The sequence below is a fragment of the Hyperolius riggenbachi genome, chromosome 3 (genome assembly GCF_040937935.1).
Source record: "Hyperolius riggenbachi isolate aHypRig1 chromosome 3, aHypRig1.pri, whole genome shotgun sequence".
Lineage (NCBI taxonomy): Eukaryota > Metazoa > Chordata > Amphibia > Anura > Hyperoliidae > Hyperolius > Hyperolius riggenbachi.
In genome coordinates this window covers 330607719-330627157 of record NC_090648.1, presented here as the reverse complement: position 1 = coordinate 330627157, position 19439 = coordinate 330607719, and the positions used below count along the sequence as shown (strand labels likewise).

The following is a 19439-nucleotide window of genomic DNA, read 5'->3' as shown; positions in this document are numbered from 1 at the left end:
GCCTGGCGTTCTATTAAGATCGCCAGGCTGGCGACCGAACAGGTTTTTTTTAATAAAAAAAAAAACTATTGCATGCAGCCAACTGAAAGTTGGCTGCATGAAAGCCCACTAGAGGGCGCTCCTGATGCGTACTTCTGATCGCCTCCGGCGATCAGAAGTAACAAGAAAGGCCGCGATGAGCGGCCCTTCTTGTTTTGCTTTCCTCGTCGCCATGGCGACGAGCGGAGTGACGTCATGGACGTCAGCCGACGTCCTGACGTCAGCCGCCTCCGATCCAGCCCTTAGTGCTGGCCAAACAGTTTGGTCCGGCTGCGCTGGGCTCGGGCGGCTGGGGGGACCCTCTTTTTCCGCTGCACGCGGCGGATCGCCGCGCTGCGGCGGCGATCAGGTAGCACACGCGGCTGGCAAAGTGCCGGCTGCGTGTGCACCTTTTTATTTGGTGAAAATCGGCCCAGCAGGGCCTGAGCGGCAGCGTCCGGCGGTAATGGACGAGCTGAGCTTGTCCATACCGCCCGGCTGGTTAAACCACTCTGATCGCTCCTCCTGCATCGCTCCTCCTGCATCATTCATACAGTATACAACTAGCAGCTCGACTCCTGATCACGTCACGCATTGGGAGCTGGAAGATGTCAGCCTAGAGTGAAGGGCCCTGGGCAAGAAGAGGAGACCAGAGACAGCAAGGACTTGGTAAATATAACAACACTCTCTGTGCTACTCTGCACTAGAGGAGGAGGAGTGCAGAAGAGGAGGGGCCCGTATAGCCCACAGGGACCCCCGTATTGTTAAGCCAATGCCTCCAAAATGCTTTGTTAGTCATGCAGTGCAATTATCAAGAAAACTCACATCAAATCCACCAGTTCTGGATTTAAACGTAGCTGACTTCTACAGTCTACGAGTATTAAACGTGGACAAAATGGTATATTGTAAGGAAAAAAACTGTTTAAATTGTATTTACTTAAACATAGTTATTTTTTAATATATGAGATTTATACTTGAAGTATTTCTTCGGGTCACAGAGATCAACCTATTGGATATATTAGCTTAGTTAAATTAATCTAATCCTGCTGAAATACAGAGGACGCAGTTTAAGGTTGTGTTTAGATTAAACTATTAAAGGTCCTTAACAAATTTCAGGAATGTCAGATTATCTGGATAGCTGTGCTGCTTAAAAATAAAGTTCGGTTTGTGCTGCAGCCCAGTGTGGGATTTAAGTAAACCTATTCACGGAAATTGCATTTTTGTGGTTGCTATAAGGATTACGTGTAGCTACAAGTACAAGGTTTGGCAGGTTACGACGATTTGCCAAACAATACCCAGAATCACTGTTCAATGCTGCTGTAATTCAGGTGAACGGAATCCAAAGCAGCTTTAATATTAAGGACCTGCTGTAAATGTGAATAGCTAGAGCAGAAATTCCTTATATTATATTAAAGTTTCTTGTACCTTGTAAATGGGATTACAAAATGTATTTCATGGGACGTTGTAAGCTGCGCTTTGCCAGGGGTACTTTAAGGGAATACAAATGTGGTATTGTGGCAATACAAAATCCCTAAGATGGAAAACAGGATGAATTTATCGCACGCCATAAGCATTACTTATATGAAGGTATCACTGCCAGATAGTTCTAGAACAGTGATCGCTGTAGCATACATTGTCATCTTTCTCATATACATCATGGCTATACATAGATCCTGTTACAGTAAAGCACCTGTTGTAAATACACAACATAATCGTTTTCTGTGTGATTGCATTTCCCATAACAATCTCGTTTCACCTCAATGCACCTATTTGTCTCAGCTGCGTTGCCAAAATAAAACCTCTCATAGCCATAGTAACTGTATCAAGTCACGCACATCAGTGAGAATAGCGCTTGCAGAAATATAGTTAAATGAGCAGTTCAGAGGCAAAACGTATTATTGTTTCAAGTAATGCCCAGTTTATATGGAATTTTACTTAGTAAGTAGACCTTTTTGTCCTTTTAGTCTTTCCTGTGTATGTGCTTTACGCGTGTGATCCCTATCTTTCACTGCATTTCCTACTAACATCATGTAGTTTTCCAGGGGACTGCACATAAAGTATAACCAACTCCATATTTTAGCTTTTAACCTTATAGCTGTGGAAACCTCAGAAGGACTGCTGGCAAAGTTTTTGTGTTTTGCACACAACACTACCAAAACTAAAGGCAAAGGAAATTGTAGGAAACTGTTAATCCATAGTCCCTTTCTTTGTCTTGTGGTGGGCATTTAAGGTATCCCACAATGCATCACTGCTGAATATTCAAATCATCCCTTTGTTGTCTCTAATAGCTAAACACACCACTAGAACCGCTGGAATGCAATTTAATTTTTTTCACCTACTTTTTGGGTAATTTTTCAATTGAAGAGTCCTGAAAAGTTATTTGAAACAGAAGATAAAACATTATCTCCTAGGAGAAAACTTTGGAGAAAAAGTGAATTGCATATGGGCTAGGGTGCCTATGGTACACCGGCAAACAGTTAGAGAAATGCTGAATTTAAAGAGAACCTGTACTGTGAAAATCTTACATAAATAAACATACCAGCCTGTTTGTTTTCTTCACTTAGCCCCCTCTGTAATATTTTTGCCACTCCTCGCTGCTTTCTTGGTGATAAAATCACTGTTTTAATCATAGTTTTTTTAAACAATGAAGATGGCCGCAAACAGGATATACATCATCAGAGCAGGTGCCCATTTGCAGTGGCGCCTGACTTGACTGCTGGAATGTTACTCCCACTTGCTGCCTTAGCTGCTTGTCTGGGCTCTGCACTGATCTTTCTGCACTCACAGCTGTTTAAAAATGTCACAGCTCTGTGAGCCTCACCGACACGCTGGCTGTGAGCAGAGACCTTGCCTATGACTCATACACACAGCACACAGGAGAGCATAGGAGGGCGTGGAGGGGGCATGCATAACTTCTCCCTATCACAGCAGAGGCAGTGCATTCCTCTCTAGGTCGACAAAGCTTGACAAAGGAAAGAAGATTAGATATATTACAGAGGCCGTGCAACTAGAAAATGCTGCAGTAATCCAGACCGCATTAGAACAGGTATAGGAACTTATAGGATAGAAGAAATAAGGCTGAAAATTTTGTTACAGAGTCTCTTTAACCACTTGCCGACCAAGTGATTGCCCATTGATCTGTGCTGGGAGGGCTCTTCAGCCCCCAGCACAGATCGTGTTGCAGGCAGGGCGATCAGACTTCCCCCCTTTTTTCCTCACTAGGGGGATGTCCTGCTGGGGGGGTCTGATCGCCGCCGCTCTGCTGTGCCTTGCGGGGCGGGGCTCCTCAAATCCCCCCTCCGCAGCGCTATTCCCCTCTCCCTCTCCCTGGCTCTGTGGGCGGTACAGGACGGCGATATGTCCTGTACCGCCTCTGATAGGCTTCAGCCTATCAGACGGCGGCGATCCCCGGCCTATCAGAGGCCGGGGATCGCCGATCTCCTTTACGGCGCTGCTGCAGCACCATACAGAGTAAACACCGGGGATTTCTTCCCCGCGTGTTTACATTTCGCCTGCGAGCCGCGATCAGAGGCTCACAGGCAGTTCACGGAGACACCCTCCGTGAACTGACATGGAACGGCTGCTCGAACGAGCGGCCGTTTCCATGGAAACCCGCAGACAACCAGTTTACGCCAATCGGCGTTAGCTGGTCGCCAAGAGGTTAAGCAAGGTAAAACAGTTTATACAGATTAATTACAATAACTGATATAACTAAGGAATACTTTTATTTAGGATATCCTGTAGTTTTCACTTATAGGAAACATGACCTGAATGCAGTATGGAGGCTTCCATCTTTATTTCCTTTATAATAGCCATTGCTTGCCTGTTTTGTCTTTCTTCTGGCACTAGTAGTCTGAGTGGCAAAGATGTAAGGAGCCAGTGGAGGTAATGAATGTACAAGCTCTTCTGGCAAGTGATTCAGAAAAGATTAGAAGCAAATAGTCAAGCAAGAAATACTTGAAAAAGTCTCAGCACTTCATGGATTCTTCTCCCTTCCAATTTTCGTATAAAGCAAGGCTGGACAGGTACCCATAGCACCTTAGATATTATGGCTGGCTGCCAACCTTTCAGTTTTTTTCTGATCCTTACCTCTAATGCTTTTAGTCTTAGACCCTGAACAAGCATGCAGATCACATGTTTGACTTCATTTGCCGCATGCATGTTTTAAGCGTGTGATTTAGACACTACTGATGCATGAAAGATCATCAGGATGCCAGGCAACTTGTATTGTTAAAAGGAAATACATTTGGCAGCCTCCATTTCCCTCTCAGATCCGTTGTCTTTATGGGCCTGTTTCCATTACATGCGGTGCGATGCGGCTACATAGCCACATCACACTGTAGGTGTCCTGTAATGAATGCACGACAATGGAATATTTTCTACTGCGTACATTGCGTGCTCAGCGGTACAGAGAGATCCGAGAATCTGCAGCATGCATGGCCGCATCCACCCGCTGTTCCCTCCATACACTTCCGCATCGGGAGATGCGGAAGTGACGTGGCCAGCGGCAGAAGTGATGTAATGCGGCTAGGTAGCCGCATTTGCATCACTTTACAGTGTAAAAGGGCCCTTAAAGGGGAACTTCAGCCTAAACAAACATACTGTCATTAAGTTACATTAGTTATGTTAATTAGAATAGATAGGAAATATAATCTTTTACCCACCCTGTTTTAAAAGAACAGGCAAATGTTTGTGATTCATGGGGGCTGCCATCTTTGTCATGGGGGCAGCCATCTTGTTGGTTGAAAGGAGGTGACAGGGAGCAGGAGACACAATTCCAACTGTCCTGTGTCCTGATAACCCCTCCCAGATGCACGCGCTAGGCTTCAAACGTCAAATTCAAAATGTAAAAAAAAAATTGCACCAAAACAGCAGAACGAGAACAACATCATCAGAAATCCCATCATGCTTTGCACAGCATCAGGGGAAAAATGCCCGGGCAGTTTTCTTCTGTGCAGCTAAAAATGAGGCTTGTATAAGAGAAACAAAGTTCTGATGCTGTGAAACTGTTAAAGAAACATCAGGCCTTTTCAGTGCAGCTGAGTCAATTTTTAGTCTGGAGGTTCTCTTTAAGGTGCCCATACACTTCCCAATGACCACCAGATTTGACCATCACCAGATAGATCCCAAAATGTGAACAGAAAGAGAAGTATTGCTGCCACACACTGTTCACAGATTTCCTATAGGTTTCAGAATGAAATCTGTGCAGCCACATCTGCCTGCCATGCCCCTCAGGTCTCTACACATTTAATATACTCACCTGGGCTGTGCAGCTTGTTGCAGTGGAGATCACACTCACCTATCCACCAGCACGCCTCGACCTGTGTCCTCTCTTCATAATCGCCTGGGCGCCTGTACCCCGTGATGCGGTGGCACGTACATGCCATTGAGTCACATGGTACAGGCACCCTGGCTGCAATAGAGCCAAAACGCAGCCCACCTTAGTAAGTGTTCAGGCGGATAGGTGAGTGTGAGCTTTGCTGCAACACTCTGCACAGCCCGTGGAAGGCTGGCAAGTGGTCTGTTGGCTTCTTCGTTTGTCCTGAAATGGAATGTTGCTATTGACGCATCACCTGACTGCCCTCTTTCGACCAATGTTTTTCCATTCAGATCGATCGATGGTTTCAATTGTTTTCGTTTCGTTTTTGGTGTCAGAAATCTATTGAAATTTCAATCGGGCAGCCCACGTTGTGGCATCGATCTCTGGCAGATTCATCAAATCTGACGGAAAAATCAAGTAATATATGAGCACCTATACCACGACATTAATTGTCAGCAGGCATGTGATGCAATATCGATGTGATTGCTACTGCCGCTAGCTATGTACTGCTTGAAAAAGTACAAAGCTGTGGGAGTGTCATTTTAAGTGTCACATTTGCACCCCCCTTCAGTACCCAATCAAACATTGATAGTGTCAGTTTTATGTTGCCCAAGCTGACATTTCGTCACTTGATGAAAGTGAACCTTAACTCTAAATGTATTTTTTAAATAAAGGCTATTTGTATATTGTACTCTGAGCCTGGCTTCTATATTTATCATTAGTTTGTGTCTGTGTTATACCTTAGATTGCACTGTATGTTACTAAAACAATGTTACTTTACGTATGATGTGGTGAAGATGAGGTCACATCAGGGACATTTCATTTAGGCTTTCTTTAAAAAGTGTGTAATGTTTCAATTAAACAGTTGCTCATCTCAGAATGTCTGTTTTGGATTATTATTTAATTGATCTTGGAAACAGAGTTACCAGTGAAATTGAACCTTTCCCACGTCTGATTTCCATGTCTTTAAAAATCTGTCACAATACAATTTTTTTTCTTAACACTCCCAGAATAAAATGCATTTGAAATTATTTTTTTTTACCTTTTGTTGTTATCACTTACAGTCGGTAGTGAATATCTGACAGATCTGTGTCCTCATGGAGGAGTCTCAGTTATTTATTTATTTACAAAAAACACTTACTGAACTGCAGTTGCTCAGTACAACTGCCAAAATAGTGTGCAAGTAAGTAGGGAAGATGATTAATCTGTTTGTATAGATCCTTTCCAGTGGGAGTTTTTGTTGTTGTAAAGAATAAAGTTAAAACCAGGGCAGTTTCTAGGCCATAGAGCTCCGTGGGCGAGCGAGTATAAATCGTGCCTCCCCTCCCCATAGACTCAGGCACCCAATTGTGATGTGGTAGCCTGAGGTTCCCCCCGGTGTTAAGTAGCCCCCCCCCCCCCCCCCCCGTGTAGGTAGCCCCCACCCACCCTGTGTAGGTAGCCCCCCGCCCTGTGTAGGTAGCCAAAAGTGCCTCCAACATTAATTAGCCATATACAGCCCTCCCCAGCATAAATTGCCACTGGAGCCCCCAATATTAGGTAGTCAGATGCAGCTTCCCAAAAGGGCTCCCACCCCCAGTTGTAGCCAGAGAGGCTCCTGATTTTTGCCCAAGAGACCCTCATTTGTAGCCAGAGAGCCCTCAACTGTAGCCAGAGAGCCCCAGTTTGTAGCCCAGAGAGCCACCCCCTTTGAGGACAGAAAGCCCCAGTTTGTAGCCAGAAAGGGGGGCAGCTTCCCCTACACCATTATGCAGAGGTGCAGCAGAGTGAGTAGAGAATTCACCAATCAGGCAGGAGACCTGGGAGACCATGGCAAACATCTGACTTCCTCCTTGTGTGCCTGGACTGCAATAACTGCAGGATGTCAGTGTCACCATGTAAACCACCGTTCCGGTGGTCACATGGTAACTGACATCAGGCAACTATGGAAACCTGGGTCCCCCGGCTGAATGGTGAGTTCTACTCCCTCTGCTGTGCCTCTATATAATTTCACCTTTCTTCCTTTTGTGCCGCAGTGCGCCCCCTGCTCTTCTCTGAGCCATAGCCCACCTCGCCCGCCTCAAGAAACGGGCCTGGTTAATACTGAGAATCCCTCATAAGAAGATAAACTAGTCCAAAACCTGACAGATCTGTCATTTTAATTTCATACTGTGAGTGACAGCAACATAAGATAATAAATAAATTATAGTACATGTTACTCTGGGAGAAATTTAATTTTATATGCCTATGATTTAAGTTTTTAAATTTTTTGCAATATTGGTTCTTTAACAACGGGAGTTCACATGTCTCTATCCAGACGGTTTGCAATAATATAAAGGAAGAATTTAACATACCGGTATGTTGTATAAACATTGTCTGTACCTGGAAGGATCATACTGATGCTATTGCGCATTTTTGCATTTATTTTACATTACGGAAGCATCATAAATATTTAAATACTTCATGGACTCTGATTTAGATTTCTCAATACCAGCGATGTAAAGTAGACAATTTTCCGTGCTTGTTTGAGGTTCAGTTTTCTGATTCCATATTTTCCGATTGGTTCTGCATGTTATACTCTTTCTATTTTTATCAGCTGATTAGATCCTGCTTTACATTTTGAAATTCCGATATAATAGTCTCTGCACTGCTGCTTCCATCTTTTCATACAACCATTTGTCTTCAGAACTGTTGTTACGCCAGAAATCTTAAAGTTTAGCTTTGTTTGGATATTGCTAATTATGCAGCTGGCAACTGCAGCATATTCATAAATCACTGAGGTAGTTCTTTGTTCAGTTCTGTACAAATCAGGACACAATGGTAATTACTTTGTATTTGTTTGTCTTTGCAGCTTTCAGACCAAGAAATAATGGGATACTATGAGAAGTACGAGCCAAGACGAAATGAGCTAGAGGCTTTTAATAGGGTAACATACCATTATTTTTGCATTATGGCGTGTATGTGATTATCAATGCAGGTTAGCTATGTAATTTAAAGCTGCACTCCAGGCAAAAAGAGAGGTATATGCATTGTAAATATTCAATAAATATTTCTATAGAGCTTACCTTTTCCTCACTCCTGTCTCTTACATGACATCTTCAGGAGTACTGAAGGGAAGCAGAATTACCGTAGGTAGGGCTGCCCCAAGGGGGAGAACAGGCATTGGCATGATACATCTAGCTGGGAGCAGTCCTTCATACATAAGTGGATCATAAGGAAAATTAGAATTTGGAGCAATTATATCCACCAAACATTGGTGGTGTTGGCATAACTGCAAGGAACCATAATTTAGCATGGCTAGAAAATCATAGCTGCTCGCCACTCAGAGCTGTGGAGATGTGAATAATCAATATATTTGTGAAGCCTGTACATTGAATGGTGTTTCCTATATCCCTCTTCTTGCTATAGCTATCCACAGTACAAATATTACCATGACACACTTTTCTTTAGCAATTACCTTAAAGTGGCCATACACTTATTTATTATTCTTTTTGCATTGATATCCAGCCGATTTGATCAAATCTGCTAGAAATCTATACAGCAAATAATTCCTGATCAAATTCATTCGATTGCTCAGGGCAGACATTTTGGTTGACGGCGTGTGGTCAGGAGTGAATCGCTAGCAGCATTTGACATAACGAGCAACACAGCTACTCTCACCTGTCCTCGGCACAAGGTCTGGTCTCTTCCCTCCTTGCTGGCTGCTTCTTCCGCTCTTCTCTCCTGAGTCCCGGGCGCCTGTGTGACGCAAATGCTAGAAGTGAAGTACTAGAGGCCTCTAGTGGTTTTGTAAGGTATGTGCCACAGTGCTCCTAGAAGTAGCCAGTGGGGAGAGAAGAGACCACTGCCTCTATATGCTATGTGGGGGGGGGGGGGGGGGGGAGTGACTCCGAAACTCAGCAGGCGGGCACAGATTTTCAATCGATCTCATGCTGAAATTGATTGAAAAGGGATCTTTATTGTTTTTGAGTCAGCTGGATAGCATGCTGGTTAAAGCCTGTGATGTAGGATTTGTGCTTTTGACTAGGGTTCGAATCCTGGCTCAAGCCAGCATGTAAAACATTAAAGGGAATCTAAACTGAGAAGGATATGGATTTTTCCTTTTAAAATAATACCAGTTGCCTGACTTTCCTGCTGATCCCGTGTCTCTAATACTTTTAGCCACAGCCCCTCAACAAGCATGCAGATCAAGTGCTCTGACTGAAGTCAGACTGGATTAGCTGCATGCTTGTTTCAGGTGTGTGATTTAGCCACTACTGCAAACACAGAGATCAGCAGGATGGTCAGGCAACTGGTATTGCTTAAAAGGAAATATCCATATACCTCTCAGTTAAGGTTCCCTTTAAAGAGACACTGAAGCGAGACTAAATCTCACTTCAGGTCTTATATATATACGTGCCCCTGCTAAAACGCCGCTATCCCGCAGCTTAACGGGGGTCCCTTCACCCCCAACCCACCCCCCGCAAATGTTGGTCGGAAAATGGTCGCTGGAGATATCCTTCCTGGAGGCAGGGCTAACGGCTGCAGCCCTGCCTCCCAGCGCGTCTATCAGACGCGCATCGCCGCCTCTCCCCCGCCCCTCTCAGTGAAGGAAGACTGAGAGGGGCGGGGGAGAGGCGGAGATACGCGTCTGACAGACGCGCATGGGGCAGGGCTGCGGCGGTTAGCCCTGCCCCAACCAGGAAGCGCTCCCCCGCTGCACGGAGGGGGTTTGGGGGGGACAGGGACCCCCGTTAAGCCGCGCTATAGCGGCATTTTAGCAGGGGCACGCATGCCCCTGCTAGCTATGAGGTCTGAAGCGAGATCTATTCTCGCTTCAGACTCTCTTTAAGGGCCTATTTCCACTACACACAGATTGGATGCAGAATTGATGCAGAATGGATGCAGAAAAACTGACTCCAATGAATGCCTATGGGAAAATCTGCATCAGAAAAATCGCGTTTAGTGGAAACAGACCCATAAGCATTCATTGGAGTCACTTTTTCTGCATCCATTCTGCACCTAATCTGCGTGTAGTGGAAATAGACCCGAAGGAGTCTATGGGCACGGCTCCCTATAAATACTTGTCAACTGAGGAGTGCACCTTAAGTGGCTGCAGCTCTGATGCACCTTGAGTCCACCAGGAGGAGAATATAAATGTTATGTGTCTTGTCTGGCTAGGTAGTGTAATGGTTAAGGGCCTCTGACACAGGAAACCTGGGTTTGAATCTGGGCTCTTCCTAGTCAGTAAGCCAGCATCTGTTCAGTAAGAAGACCTTGGGCAAGACTCCCTAACACTGTTACTGCCTATAGAGTGTGTCCTAGTGGCTGCAGCTCTGGCACTTTTTGTCTTGTCTTTGCCACCAAGTGTTGGTCAAAATTTAAATTAATATATACTTTAGTTTATATACAGTTTATGCTCCAGCTATACTAGTGAATTGGCTATGGGACTCAAGCTAAATACAAAAAGTGTTCTACTCTTGATAGTTCACAATACCTACTTATAAATATATATATATATATATATATATTATTTTTTTTATTTTTTTTTATTTTTTTACTTCAAGCAAAATCCTTCTCCAAATGGAAGGAAAATTAGGAAAGTAAAACATTTCAAAAATCTCTTAATCATAAAAAGTCCTTACTGCAGATGCATGCACAAATGAACTCTTAGTACCACTATTTCATTAACTGATTGGAAATCCTTGCTATGGTCTGCTATGATGCAGAAAAAGGTCATGCAGAGTGTGGTTGAGGGCATCGGCCTTGTGGTAGCTTGAATAAGGCTGCTCTCCCTCTCGATTTTAGTCAAAAAACCCCGTCAGGAATTGTCTCTGTAGACTTTCCGTGGGGCCGGTTCCTGACGGTAACTATTTTAGGTAGACAGTAAATTGCATCAGTTACTTGAAACTGGATAGGAAGTGCATTAAGCTATAAGGTCATTGCAAGCTGAGGAAACGGTTTAATTTTTTTGAGTAAACAGATATTTATATTCATGTGAATATACAGTATATAGTTGATAAACTTCACGGTCCACAGCCCTTGAGTGCCTTTGTGAGACAGGCCTGTAGTCTTTTTTACAGGTGAGTTCTAATAAAAACTATGAAGTATGCTATCATTTTTATACTCCCCAAAGAAAATAAATGCAATAAAGCTTAGGTTATTAGAGTGTCTTCAATACCTCAAAGGCAGTTGTTGGATTTGCGGCCTGCCAGTGAAATGCTGTAAATGTTCCTTTTTCATGTTAGATTGAATGGATGGAAATTGTTTCAGAAAAAAATACTGTCAGAACAATCTGCTGTCCAATTTATTTTCTGTGTGCCCAGTTTCCTTATCTCCAGTAGCTGCTAATACCGCAAAGGCATTTCTTGCAGCGTCCAAGTAGAGCTTATATGATTTTGCACTATACTTGGACTGCGTACATAAGTGCACTCCTTTAGGCAAGTGAGTATAATTCTGAAGAATTAGATGTATTTCCTTATAATAATATTTAAACAAAACAAACATTCCACTGTTTAAAGGGTTCTGTGGTGGTCTGTAAAAACTTTACCTGGGACTGCTAACAGCCCCCTGCAGATATCCTGTCCCGTGCCATCACTGAAGAATCCTCTGTCCCCTGCCGCGTCCAATTATTCGTCCACCTAGATGAATATCACTGCACGGCCGCGTTCGTCCTCACTCCCGCTCATGTCTCCGGGAGCTTACTGCACAGGGGCAGTATGAGTAGTGACGAATGTCACTGCGGCTGTACGCGTCCTCGCTCCTGCTTGCATCCTAGGGAGCTTACTGCACAGGGGCAGTATGAGAAAACTTCATACTGCCCCTGTGCAGTAAGCTTCCGGAGATGGAAGCGAGGACGCCCGGTGCCGTGCAGCCGCACTGACATTCGTCTAGTTAGACAAATACTTATACAGAGAACCACGGCGGGTAACAGAGGATTCTTCAGTGATGGGGTGGGACAGGATATCTGCAGGGGGAAGTTAGAAGCCCCAGGGAAGTGACACTTTTTGTTTTTACAGACCACCACTGAACCCCTTTAAGTCACAAGGATGAATGACTTACCATTTTAGGTAGTAATATGGACAGTGACTATTTGCCAGTGTGCCACAACATGTTAACAAAGAATGAGCGGAATGATAACATGGAAAAAGTTGGGAACATGGCTATTAAACAAAGATCTGTACCCATAAACCGGGCAGATTCCAGGCCACATAGCTCCCAGGGCAAAGGTGTGAAAATTGCACGCCTCCCCCCCCCCGGCTCGAGTACACTATTGCCATGCTGTAGCCAGATGTAACCCCCCAGTATAGGTAGCCCTAGAAGCCTACAGTATTAGGTAGCCAGATGCAGTCACGCCCCTCGACCTCCAGCATAGGTAGCCAGAGAGCCCCCCCATAAAATAAAGGGTGCCAGTGAGATCCCCCTCTTTCAACATAGGTAGCCATAGAGCACCCCTCATGTCTGTATAGGCAGCCAGAGAGACATTCTCCTCTTTGTATAGACAGCTAGAGAACCCCCTCCCCTACCACAGTATAAGTAGCCAGAGAGGCCTCCCCTCCTTATAGGTAGCCAATGAGCCCCCTCCCCTCTGTATAGGTAGCCAGTGAGCCTCCCCCTCCCGCAATATAGATAGCCAGTGAGCCCTGCTCCCCTCTGTATAGGTAGCCAGTGAGCCTCCTCTCTGTATATGTAACCAGGGAGCTCCTCCCCTCCCACAATATAGGTAGCTAGTGAGTCCTGCGCACTTCTGTATAGGTAGCTAGTGAGCCTCCTCTCTGTATAGGTATAACCAGGGAGCCCCTCCCCTCCCTCCCACAGTATAGGTAGCCAGTGAGCCCCCTCCCCTCTATATAGGTAACCAGTAAGCCTCCCCTCTGTTTAGGTATATAGGGACCCGTCCCACAATATAGGTATCCTGTAAGCCTCTCCTCTGTATAGGTAACCAGGGAGCCCCTCCCCTCTCACAATATAGGTAGCCAGTGATCCTCACCTCCCTCCCCTCTGTATAGGTAGTCAGTGAGCCTTTCCTCCCCTCTGTATAGAAAGCCAGGGAGCCCCTCCCCTCCGGCTCCTCACACACACTGTGTTATTTGTTTGCCTCAGAGGACTCTACTAATTCTATATTCTTATACTGCAGCAGTTTAGACCTACAAAGTATCAGGGATTGGGACAATGTTTCCGTATACTTTATGCTGTAAAGTTTCTGAGCTTTACTATTAAAACTGGAAGACTGTAGGAGAGAGGACTGCTCTTATCTGTTAAAGTCAGCATAGATGAATTTCATGTATGGCGTGCTTTTAGAGCATGTTCATGATGGAACCATTTGGGTAGCACCCTTGTCTAGTGAATTCATTAATCGTACATAGTAACTCATATCTTTTTATAGTTTGGCCATTTTGTACATTTAAACTTTGAGCGGAAGCCAGATTGCCTTTTCTCTTCATGTCATGGGTGAGAGTATGAGATACAGATGTATTCTTCATTACTATGTGCAGCTTAACAAAATACGTAAGGCTGTTTGGCACATGTATATTATTTTCAGGACTGTAAGTGCTTTTTATGCATATTTCTCTGATGTATTTCCCCAGTGAAAGTTAAATATAAGATGGATCTATTATTTCATACTTGGACATAAGCCTCCCTACTTCTTTGCTTCATCTTCAGGGTTGACTTAGCTAAAATGGAAGAAATTCAGCAACTAATAAGATTGCATTGGACTCTTCTAGCGAATATTAAGGGTTCCATACATGTGGGATTATGATGATTCCATTTTTGCCAGGTGTGCATAGCTATTGGGCAGGAAAGATCCTGAAAGTTTCCCAACTGGGAACGCAAAGCAGGAATTGGAACCTATTTATATTTCCAAAATAAATGTTGAAAAATGAAACATTGTCCTTTCTAACAATATCTTCTACGAAAAGTAAAATATTGTTCAACAACCAGCTTACTGAGCTGTATTTGTCTCATAAAGCATAAATCTAAAATTAACTAGTAAAAGCCTTTGTACTGTTATGAGCTTTATGCAGGGCAGAATGATGGCCAACTGGTTAGCAACATTGACTTACATTGGGAGAGTCACAGGTTTTATTCCTGGCCAAAGTACTACCTGCATGGAGGTTGTATGTTTTTTTTGTGGTTGTGTTTCTTCCCAGATCCCCAAAATATTTTAAATCGTCAACTAATTTCCCTTGCACCCAACCGCCCCCAAGTCCTCCCTGTTCTATAATAAGGATACTTAAAGCATACCTTAACTGATAAAATACATACCCAAGTTAGAACTTCAATTATTTTATTTCTTTTATAATTGCAAGGGTCAAAAAAACTCACTGCTTTTTGTATGCAAATGAGGCAGCTAAATGCATCCAGCAGCTTTTCTGAAAAGTATAGAATAGAAATTAAACACTTTTATCTGCCTGTGAAAGCAATCCTGATAACAAAATAATGCTGAAAAGCACAAAAACTATTTATTTTTGTTGAGGTTTGCTTTAACAATAAATATAGCAGGTATATTAGACTATGATTATGATGTGGACATTGGATTTAGAGTTTCCTTGAGGTACAGTTAGTGGACCCAACTGATTTCCTGTAATGAAAAGTGTAGGGAGCTGAATTGAGTTTATTACAGTTCTTGTTGACTAATAAGTCACAATCCTATTTGTTTGTAAATGCCTTTAATCCTATACTATAATATGTTTGTGTTCTCCTTAAAGCAACCCTGTGTTTATTTAGTTAATTGCTTGTACTGATGCAATGAGTGACACGAGTTGTCTTGTTTAAGTTTTCGTTTTTGTGGCCTGCAGCTTTTGTAGTCCTGTTTTAGATGTGATGGGCACGGGAAGACTGTTCCCCCTGCATTTGGCTTCCTCTGTAAATGCGAGAATTACTGCTTTTTACCCTGAAATATTGATCCTGTTTTCAACTGTCCTTTTACAGTGCCAACTTGAATAATAAGAATATTACTGCTTTCTATGGGTATCAAGCACAGATACCTCCCACACACAAAGATTTGGGATATAGTTTTAGCCCTCTGTCATGGCAGACTATGCTAGGCAAATTGAACTAATGGCCTCAAATCCTGTTGCAAATATATAATATGATTGGAAATGATAAATACTGCAACAACTCTGAATTTTAATGTAATGGAAAATATGTTGAAATTAGACATGAAGAGGTTGTAAGACCGCAACTTATATAACCTTTTCACATGTTTGCTTCACATCAGAATATAAAAAATGTTTTTTACTGTTTGATTTACTGGTACAACCCAGAGACTGTGTTGCTGCACATGACAGTATTGATTTAAAGGAACATTCCAGTGGACTAAGCCTGTTTGGTGATTCCCACTCATTTTTATATAGAGCGAGCGCATTATTTTTGTTTTTTTCAATAAAAAATGTTTTGGCAGCTTTGCTAATTTGCAGTTATAGGGGTTCAGAGTGTTTAACCACTTTGCATCCAGACCCTGTTTACCCCTTATGAATCAGAGCAGTTTTTACATTTTAGCCATGTCCCTTTTTAAGCAGCAATAACTTTATCCCTACTTATGACACCTAAATGAATGATATACAGTATATTTTTTTTCAAGACAAACTAGGCTTTCATTGTATGTCATTTTTCCTCTTTAACCACTTGCCGACCGCGCACTCATAACGCGCGTCGGCAAAGTGGCAGCTGCAGGACCAGCGACGCAGTTCTGCGTCGCCGGCTGCAGGCTAATTAATCAGGAAGCAGCCGCTCGCGCGAGCGGCTGCTTCCTGTCAATTCACGGCGGGGGGCTCCGTGAATAGCCTGCGGGTCGCCGATCACGGCTCGCAGGCTAAGTGTAAACACAAGCGGAAATAATCCGCTTTGTTTACATTTGTACAACGCTGCTAACAGTAGCAGCGTTGTACCAGATCAGTGATCCCCGGCCAATCAGCGGCCGGGGATCGCTGTCACATGACAGGCAGGAGCCTGTTAGAGGCTGCACAGGACAGATCCGTTCCTGTGCAGCCTCGGATCTCCAGGGAAGGGAGGGAGGAGAGGGAGGGGGGGAATTTCGCCACGGAGGGGGGCTTTGAGGTCCCCCCCCGCAACACCCAGGCAGGCAGGAGCGATCAGACCCCCCCAGCACATCATCCCCCTAGTGGGGAAAAAGGAGGGGCGATCTGGTCGCTCTGCCTGGTGTTTGATCTGTGCTGGGGGCTGCACAGCCCACCCAGCACAGATCAGCTAAAACAGCGCTGGTCCTTAAGGGGGGGTAAAGGCTGGGTCATCAAGTGGTTTAACAATTTTGTTTTCTATGCATTTTGATGGGAAAAAGAGGGGAACAAATTAAAAAAAAAATATTTCTCAGTTTTCCCACTCCAGTGGGTTTTTTTACCGTTCATCACAAAACTTAGATTATGTTCCTATCACAATTTATGGTGGAGATATTTGATTCTGAAATAATGCTACAGCATGTATTTTTCAATATGAACTGAGTAAATAAAAGTATTTTTAAAGGTAAAAATCAATTATATTGATCAGGGAACATATATTCTGATTCACCAATTAGTGCTGCATTATTTGTGCTGGAGGTGTGCACAAGAGCAAGCCCAATTGTGCACAGCTATGCCTCAGCTACAAGACGTATATCTATGTCCTCGTGGCTTAGATGAAGTCACAGAGGACATGGATAAAGTGGTTAAATTTGGCATGGTTGCTATGGCAATACAACGGAATCTTGTCAATGATATAGCCAAGTGCGCTGAGTGGACAGCACAATGATAGGGAATGCGTTCAGCTATATGGTAGCCAAACTCATATATTGGTTATGGGGGACCATGTGGGCTTACATTTGGAGCAGGTGCTATGACAATACCTTGGGTGCATAAGAATTACATAGCCAAGTACACTGTGTGAGTGGGTGCATACGGCAAATACTATCAGTAAAGAGCAGCCGCATGAGTGAACGCAACAGTAATGAGTTTGGCTACAGTGTAGCGGTAGTTCATGTTTAGGAGCGGGGGGGGGGGGGGGGTGTTAATGTTTGGCGTAGAGAGGGTAGTTAAGTGTGAGGATAGGAAGATTACTGTTAGGAGAAGAGAGGGCAGGTTTAGTGTTAGGAGCTCAATACGTGCAGGTTAGCGTGAGGAAATGAGAAGGAAGTTTGTGCTGATATTGAAGGGAGGATGAACCCTGGATTTTCTGGGCTTGGTGGGATCCTGTTGTTTTCCATATTTGTACAGAAATGTGCACTTAACTTTTTGACAGCAATTTTTATTTTTTATGTTTGTTTGTGCCTTTTTTTTGTGCGCCTCCCACAGCCTAATGCAGAGTGGCACGGGGGACGCCTGATATTTAGCTTATCTGGAAGCAGGATCGGCTCTACTATAAGACCAGTATAGCCTACTGCAGCAGCCCTGCCCCAAGTTATTGTACAGGAGATAACTCATGGCTGCTGATGGGTTAATAATACACTTTTTAGATAATTTTGGATGTTTTTGTAGACTTGTTGGGGGTGGGTGATACCTTGCTGTTTTTTAGTAAACCAAAACAAAAGGAAGCAGGCGGTTGGCACTACAGCGATTGCGACAAAGACTACTCAGTAAAAAGGACATGCAGTGTGCACTGGAGGAGACCTATACACCTCTTCTCTGGAACCTCTTCAGCGTGCTCAAGCTAGGAACATCAAACAGCAAGCAAGTAAGAAGAGCAAGAAAGCTGGCACTGCTGCAAGTGTTCAATTTATTGTAGCATACATAAAGTGCAGGCGTGCAACATCTTGCAAAATGGCATAAAAAGTCATCAACATACCCTTGTGAGAAGAGGCGTGGGTGGTGGTGGGTGCTGGGCAATGATGCCCAAAGGCATGGCGAGAGAACTCCTCAGATTCATTGGATACAGTAATGTTTCTCTGTTCTGAGGAAAGGTTCTGTTAATATGAATCACACAGCGACCCACATTTAAATATGGTGCAAGCTTGTGGACTGAGTTGAGGCAAATTGTACCTGGCAATTTAGCAAAACTTTAATTGCAATCTCAGAAAATATTTACTTGTGCATGCCAGGGCTTTTCCATTCTTTCCTTGGTCTGTTTCATCCTTAAAATAGATACAACAGTTAAACAATTTGCATAGATAACTTTATATTCCTTCTGTTGAAACATCCTTGCATAAACAGTGGTGAATAAATTGTAGTGATGATAAGTTGCTACCTTAAAGGTTAGAGTCTGCACTTTGGGAATACAGAATCTGTGTTCCCTGTACAGGGAGGAATTCTTTCTGATGGGAAACAGTACATAAGAATGAATATAGTCATGAGCCGGAGTATTCCCTTTGTGTATAATTTTAGATCTGTGACTGCTATCACTACAGAAGTGGTTTTGTGTGTCTTTTATATAGACCGCATATATTTTATTCAGCTATTTTTAGTTCAATCTTCAGAACGCATTCATTTCCACCCTATTACTTTGCTCTCTCCTTAGAATTATGTATGTAAAAATACATCATAAAAGTAAAATGCTTAAAGAAAACCTAAACTGAAAATTAAGTCAAAATAAGCATACACAAGTCATACTTACCTTCCATGTAGTCTACTCCTCAGTGTCTTTCTCCTGTCCCGCATCCTGTTTGTTCACTGTGATCAAGGGAATTTTCCGTCCTCCATTTTGAAAATGGCCATTACCCATAACTGCTTTCTGGTCAGCACACAGTTAAACTGTAACATCACCCACTTGAGCCATAGGGAAACATGGACATTACCTGGTACATCAGTTTTCCGTTCAGCTATAACTGACAGCAACTGATATTTTACTGACATCAACTGATATATTTCAGATCTGACAAAATATTGTCAGAACTGGAAGGGATTATTGTCAGAAGAAAATGGTGAGCTTCTGAGAGGAACTGATGGCAAGGTAACTATAAAATGCTCATTTGAAGTTACCTCATGTGTTTATTTTAAATATTTTTACTCAGTACAGGTTCTCTTTAAGTAGGGAAATGAATTTCCCAGCCCTATTTTCCAAAATACTATGACTCATAGAAAATTGATTATATAGGTAGAAAAAAAGTTTTGTAAAAAATAATACCTTTTAATGGCTAACTGATAGAGTTAAATGATGCAAGCTTTCTGGGATCTAGTCCCTTCTTCAGGCATATTTCCAGATGTTAGCTGAAGTA

General features: G+C 43.3%; 1 protein-coding gene across 1 annotated transcript in view; it reads left to right on the top strand.

Moving 5' to 3' along the window:
* METTL25 (methyltransferase like 25) overlaps positions 1–19439 on the top strand; it is a 231543-nt gene that overhangs the window by 199724 nt on the left and 12380 nt on the right. The window contains exon 12 of the mRNA XM_068276853.1: positions 8169–8243. Within this exon, the coding sequence (XP_068132954.1) occupies positions 8169–8243 (75 nt within the window). The remainder of the gene's footprint in view (positions 1–8168; positions 8244–19439) is intronic.